Source organism: Sinocyclocheilus anshuiensis, unplaced genomic scaffold (genome assembly GCF_001515605.1).
Source record: "Sinocyclocheilus anshuiensis isolate Anshui unplaced genomic scaffold, SAMN03320099.WGS_v1.1 scaffold2275, whole genome shotgun sequence".
Taxonomy (NCBI): domain Eukaryota; kingdom Metazoa; phylum Chordata; class Actinopteri; order Cypriniformes; family Cyprinidae; genus Sinocyclocheilus; species Sinocyclocheilus anshuiensis.
In genome coordinates, this window is record NW_015542331.1 from 326025 (window position 1) to 333429 (window position 7405).

Genomic DNA, 7405 nt, shown 5'->3' on the forward strand with positions numbered 1-7405 from the left:
TTTAGGCAACTTCATCTTTGCACCCGACACTGACTCAGAAAGCACTAGTTTATTAATAAATAATTAAAATTTCTTTTTTTACCCCGACACATTCATAATCACTTTGCGATGCTTTGAGGCAATTGCTTCATGCGCGAGCTTGAGCACGGAATAGGCTATAGCATAATACGTCTGCCTATAGCCTATATTGAAGTAGGGTTAATATATTATTATATTAATCAATTTAATATAACGTGCGACTAGTTGACTAGAAAAATCTTTAGTATGTAAAAATCGACGCGTTTCAGAAAGGCAGGGCATAGAGGAGAAACAATAATGTACAGTATGTGGAAAATAATGTGTTTTTTGAACCTTAAACCGCATAAACACATTTCATTACACCAAATACACCAAATAATGTTATTTTTCGCAACATCATATGACCCCTTTAATGTATTTAGGTTCAATGTTTGTAGTAAGTTTATGATTTCTTGTATTATTTTAACTTCCTGTGACCTGCTGACCTCTGATTGGACACACACAGACACGTGTACTCACACGCGGTGTGTGTTTGGTCATGTGAATATGACAGGTGGGGTTGAATGGGGGAACTGGGGCAGAGGTCATGCGTGTCTCCAATGAAAACAGGATTCTGGGCCAAAGGTCACCGTGTCACCTGTTACATGCATTTCCATAGAGATCCCAAATTTAATAAAGTATATTTAAAACAGCTGTGTGATGTACAGTATATCGATCTTATATTTATTCTGTAATATAATCAATAAAATATTGATTACAGTCTGTTTGGGTATTTACAACAGCATTTTGTAAGATAAGATACAGATTAAGAGTTAATAAATCGCTTGTTTAATCATAAACATAAACCAGACTTGTGAATTACAATATTACTTTGTTAAAAGGAAATGGCTTCTGTGTATGAAGGACTGTTTGACTTTGCATTAAAGGTTCACATGGAACTGTAGACGTGTATGATCATGTTTATTTTTGTATTGGGTCAAAGGTCATGGACAGAGGAGTCTCTCCGTATCATCCGCTGTGCTGGGTAACTATTAAAATGAGAATAGATGAATAGAGACATGCTTAATGTTTTCTTTTTAATCACTTCTTTTTCTCTCTCTGTCTGCAGCTCGCACTCATGTCAGCTATGAGGTCAAGGATAATGTTGCTGTGGTACGAATCAATGATCCGACCTCAAAGGTGTGTTGTGTTCTTCCCTTGATTCCTCTGATGTAATAATGTCAATGTTTATTGATTTAAAATAAATACTTTTATTCAGCAAGGATGCATCAAAAGTGAGAGTAAAGACATTTATAATGTTGCAAAAAAAATTACATTTCAAATAAATGCTGTTCTTTTGAACTCTCTATTCATAATCCTGAAAAATGTATCATGGTTTCCACAAAAATATTAATCAGCACAATTGTTTTCAACATTGATGATAATAAGAAATGTTTCTTGAGTGGCAAATTATCATATTACAATGTAGCGCTGTAAAACGATTAATCGCGATTCGCGATTAATCACATTCAAAATAAAAGTTTGTTTACATACTATATGTTTGTGTACTGTGTTTATTTATTATGAATATATAAATACACACATGTATATATTTAAAAAAATATTTGTGTATATATATTTATACTTGTGTATAATTTATATTATATATAAATATAAATATTTATAAACATATTATTCCTTAATATATACATGTATGTGTGTGTATTTATATATACATAATAAATATACACAGTACACACACATAGTATGTAAACACAAACTTTTATTTTGAATGCGATTAATAGTTTTGCAGCCCTATTAGAATAATTTCTGAAGGATCATGTGACACTAAAAACTGGAGTAATGATGCTGAAAATTCAGCTTTGCATCACTGGAATAAATTATATTTCAAAATACATTAAAATAGAATGCAGTTCTTATAAATTGTAATAAATTTTCATAGTATTACTGCTTTTACTGTTACTTTTTTTAAACAAATGCAGCCTTGGTGAGCAAAAAATATTTTTTTCACACACACAAAAAAAAAAAAGAACACATTTTACTCACCCCAAACTTTTAAATTATATTATTATATAGATATGTCATTTTGTGTGTTGTAGGTGAATACTCTTGGCAGGCACATGCAGGCAGAGCTGGAGGAGGTGATCAATGAGATTTGGGGGAATTCAGCGGTAAAGAGCGCCGTCCTCATCTCCAGTAAACCAGGAAGCTTCATCGCAGGAGCCGACCTCAAGTACCACACTCTCACGCACACACAGATTGTTCAAACCATTTATAGAGACTCGTGGTCATCGTCATCTCCGTCTTTTAGTATGTTTCAGGCCTGCAAGACAGCAGAGGAAGTGTCATATCTGTTACAGGCAGGACAGAAGATGTTTGAGCAGATAGAGAAATCTCCCATCCCTTTTGTGGCTGCTATTAACAGTTCCTGCCTTAGCGGTGGACTGGAGGTGATCATGTTATCTTTAATTATTCACTTTTATTATGTAATTCTTATTTGGTTTTAATTCATCAATAAATCCCTTTTGAGATGCCTTTTCAACTACTGTGAGCTAGAGGTTGACATTTTTTCATTTTTTCACTATTAATTACGTGATTGGGATGGGACAGGAAAAAATGTCAGCAGGAGTGGGCGGGACCGGGAATCGTAATAACACTATGATACCCAACTTTATACACAAATATACTTTTTATATAAATAAACTGTATATTTTAATTTTGAACTCAATTCTAGTTGCCCTGTCTCTTTATGCTCTCCTCCTGTTTGCTCTGGTGTGGCTTGTTTAAGTGAATGGCGTGTATCGATAACGGCTGGTCTATGTAGTAATACAGTACATCGGGCAGGACATCCAAACGCTCACCTATCATTCATCGACCTCAAATATGGCTTTTCATCTGAAAGATGTATGTAGTAGCAACTTAACATGGCCGCTCAATCTAATGTTAACTAGAGAAATGTGCGCTATTCAAGTGTCTGTGCGGAAGCTGAACAGCAGCGCGCTCACTGTGGGACAGATGAGGGCGCCGGTGCGCTCACTTGCTCTTAAAATACTCCGTAATTTTTGGTCATACAGATAAGAGTAATACATCTTTTGAATCTGTAAAGACTCTACGTTTATTTGTGTGCACTCAGAATAACAACGAAACGTTGAGCTTCTGTAAAATAATGAAAGCAAACAGGATGCTCTTTCTGCCGTCTCGGTCTCTGTGAACTTGAGCGCGAAACTCTGTGTGTGAAAAATATATCTATAGAGAGTGAAATGTCTACTTTCAAATTAACCAATTCAAATAGAAAATGTGTGTGTTTGCATGGATGATTTACATGAAATTTAATGTGTGTGCAATGTACACTGCATTGTTTAAACTGGCTTTCAGTTCAATAAAATAACAAAAAACTACATTTTGGATTTTTGTTCAATTATGGTGGGCATGCTCATGCTGTGATCTGTACTGTATTTTTACTGTAACTGACAGCTTCCGCCAAAAAACACAACACTGGAGTGGGAGGGAATGGGAGACATTCTTCTGGGATTGGGACGGGACGGGATTTTCCCCCAGTTTTTTCGTGGGATTGGGATGGTACGGGACTTTTTTTGTGGAGAGTGGGACGGGAGAAGTTTGAAAATCCACTCCTGTGTCACCTCTACTGTGAACAGCAGTGCTGTTACTGACATTTTTCCATAATTGAATGAAAGCATAAATAAAAGAAAAGAAAATATAAATAATAAAATATTAGATGAAAATGTATAAAGAAAATGAGAAATGTTTCTTCGGCAACTAGCTGAAATAAGTTTAAGATGAAGTATTCAAATTACTACAGCTAAAACTGAAATTAAAAAATAAAGCTAAATAGAAATGTGCAAAACAGAAAAATGATAAAAGTAAAAAAATTACTAACACATAAACTAAAATGTAATTTATTTTAAATTATTTTAAATGTAAAATTAATTAAACCTGAATATGAAAAGGATGAAAAATAAAAAGCTAATTCTAAATATTAATAAATATTATAATAATATATAAATAATAGTGACATAAAAATAAAGTGTATAAATTATAAAACACAATTATAATAAAATAATAAATAAATAATAAAAAGGTATTACAATTAACTATAATTCACTCTTTTGTCTCACATATTTCCTTTATGGTTATATTTAGGGTAACAGTTTAGATTAGGGAACACATACTGACTATTAACTAGTTGCTTATTAGCATGCATTTTACTAGCATACTGGCTGTTTGTTAATACTAATACAGCCCATATTAATGCCTTATACTGCATGACCATATTTTAGATCCCGTAACTCTACCCTATACCTGAACATAACTACTACAACAACTACCTTACTTACTATCAATAAGCAGTAATTCGGAGTTTATTTAGAGGAAAAGTCTTAAGAGTGAATAGGTGTTCTCTATTTCTATTTCTATCTAAGGTGTTACCATATTTAATAAAACAGAACAATGCAATATGATACATGCAGACTGTAATATTATATGAGACAGTAAACCCTTTAAATTCCCCTATGGTTCTCATTTCTTCTGTTCTTTCAGTTTGCCATTGCATGTCAGTACCGTATTGCCACTAAGAGTAAGAAGACGATCCTGGGCACCCCAGAGGTGATGCTGGGACTGCTGCCCGGGGCCGGAGGGACTCAGAGGCTGCCCAAAATGGTGAGTAGTTTACTGGCTCAGATGGTCAGGGATATGTAGACGCTCCCTAACTCTGAATGATAGAAAACAGAATTTTTCATAATGATGTTTGTGTGTCTTAGGTTGGCCTTCCCGCTGCGTTTGATATGATGCTGACTGGCAGGAACATAAAGGCAGACAAAGCCAAAAAAATGGGGCTCGTCCATCAGCTGGTGGATCCTCTGGGTGATTTGATCAATTATAATAAATAATAAATAGTCCCTCGATCTCAAGCAAATCATGTAACTAGATTAAAGAGGCCGTTATCTTGGAAAACAGGATTTTTCCTGCTTTTTAAAAAAATCATAATAAATTTTAAAATAGTATCTACTCTAATGTTCATAGTGCAAAAATAGAAATGTGCAAAACGTAGAAAAATTATAAAAGTAAAAAAATTACTAACACATAAACTCCCTTTCCAAAATGAAATTAAATAAAATAAAGTACAATAACATTTTAATTAAATAAAAATTATTTGATGAAAAAACTAAATGGAAGTCAGAACTGAAATAAGTTTAGGTTAAAGTATTAAAATAAATAAAACTAAAATTGAAATAAAAATATATTAACGCTAAATAGTAATACTGAAAAAAAAACTCTAAATAAAACTTAAATTGAAATAAAATATATTAACACTAAATAGTAGTATTTAATATATATATATATATATTAACACTAAATAGTAATATTTAAAAAAAAAAGCTAATAGAAATAACAAAACACAAATTACTAATAAATCTAAAATTATTGTAGTTAAAAATAAAAGCTAATTCAAAATATTAATAAATACTGAAATAGTATATAAATAATTCTAAAATAGCACTGCTCCAGACCATTTATTGAGACCAAATTGCATAAACAGCTTGGCAAAGGCATTGCTACTCATTTAGCATGCACATAAAAAAACAAAAACCTTGTCATGCAAACAAGATAACAATCATAACATTTACTTACAGAAGTCTTAAAGGTTCAGTAGCAACAGACTGGTTTATAAAAAATAGAAAAAATGACTATGAAAATAGTTTTTGATGCAAGAAACCTTTACTAGCATTTTAAGTGGACTTTCGAGGAAAGATTAAAAGTCTACACCGGTGCAGATTTGGACCCCTATATCTAAAAGGTGTTTGTGTTTTGTGCGATAAGGTCCAGGACTGAAGAGTGCAGAAGAGAGGACCATCGAGTATCTGGAGGAAGTGGCTGTTGATTTTGCTAAAGGTCTCGCTGGTAAAAAAGTCACGGTGGAAAAGAAGAAAGGACTCCTGCAGAGTAAGACAAGCACATTAGTGTCAAGATAAGACAGACTTGACTTGTCTGTTTATTAAAGGATTTTATTGTTTTATAACCTGTTTTTCCAGAGGTGCAGGATTTCGTAATGGGTCTGCCGCCGGTCAGGAAACAGATCTACAAAACTGTCCATAATAAAGTCATGAAACAAAGTAAAGGGCTTTATCCTGCGCCACTGAAGATTATAGAGGTAAACACACACATAAACAGAACACGCATACGCTCATACCTTCATGAACTCTCACATTTTTGTGTGTTTTTAGTGTGTTCAGACGGGCATTGAGAAAGGAAACGCTGCTGGATATCTGAGTGAATCTGAGGTTAGTATCATCACTTTCACTATAAGTTTAACCCTATAAAGCCTACTGTATCATAATTGATACACACATTTCTACAAGGCATCTAACTGATCAACATTATAAAATCTTTGCTGAAAAACCTGTTGTATGCAATCTTCTACATGCCTTCTGTCGTCTGATTAATTCATGAAATAAAACAGCATATTTGAGCATTTATCAGGTTGTATGACCTCATGTCTGTTTTCTAGAACTTTGGCAAGCTGGCGATGACATCAGTGTCCAGAGCTCTGATTGGCCTTTTTTATGGTCAGGTGGCCTGCAAAAAGAACCACTTTGGGCAGCCGGAGAGAGAAGTGAAGTAAGTCTGATGGGAGGGGCTGAGTGATATGATGTCATTAGGACCTGAATGTAACAACTGATTGTGCTTTTGACTTTTTTTTTAGAAAGCTGGCTGTCCTGGGTGCGGGGCTTATGGGAGCAGGTATTGCTCAGGTAACGGTAGACAAGGGTGTGGCCACCATCTTAAAAGACACGACAGAGGAAGGACTTGCCAGAGGTCAACAACAGGTGTACAAAGGGTTGGTGAAGCACATGCACATTTATACATCAACATGAACTATGCAGCAGTTTGTTTTCCAAACCCACTTTGCAGTCTCATCAGCTGCAGGTCATAGTGTGAGACAGCAGAGGGTGCTGCACTCCGAGGCATTAAAAAGAAACGATTCGAGCTGAGAGCCACCAGATGTCAGCGCTGTGATCTTTCTGTGCATAGACACCTATGAATTGAGACTGTTGCTCTGCTAAAATCCAAACACAAAGAAATACAAATATCAAAATATCCAACTACTGAAGGTCTCCTGTTATGATAAGTGTTCCTACAGTCAGGGCAAGCCTCGAAATGCCAGGGTGGTTTTAACTGTGATTTCTAGGCCTGGAAAAATCATGGAAATTTCTATTGTGAATAATTTTTTGTAGATATTTTGATTTCTTTGGAAGTCCGTTTTCTATTCATTTATTTTTAAAAATGTTTTTTTTTTTAAGCTTCAAGTATTTAAATTCAAACTTGTTTTATTTATTTCTTTTTATATTTTATTTCTTTTTTTTGTATT

General features: G+C 34.1%; 1 protein-coding gene across 1 annotated transcript in view; it reads left to right on the forward strand.

Moving 5' to 3' along the window:
* Positions 1 to 7405, forward strand: part of LOC107691000 (trifunctional enzyme subunit alpha, mitochondrial-like) — a 13746-nt gene that overhangs the window by 3598 nt on the left and 2743 nt on the right. The window contains exons 2-12 of the mRNA XM_016489449.1: positions 1001 to 1042; positions 1127 to 1197; positions 2118 to 2251; positions 2330 to 2468; positions 4576 to 4695; positions 4797 to 4899; positions 5857 to 5979; positions 6069 to 6187; positions 6261 to 6317; positions 6545 to 6654; positions 6740 to 6874. Coding sequence (XP_016344935.1) covers positions 1001 to 1042; positions 1127 to 1197; positions 2118 to 2251; positions 2330 to 2468; positions 4576 to 4695; positions 4797 to 4899; positions 5857 to 5979; positions 6069 to 6187; positions 6261 to 6317; positions 6545 to 6654; positions 6740 to 6874 — 1153 coding nt within the window. The remainder of the gene's footprint in view (positions 1 to 1000; positions 1043 to 1126; positions 1198 to 2117; positions 2252 to 2329; positions 2469 to 4575; positions 4696 to 4796; positions 4900 to 5856; positions 5980 to 6068; positions 6188 to 6260; positions 6318 to 6544; positions 6655 to 6739; positions 6875 to 7405) is intronic.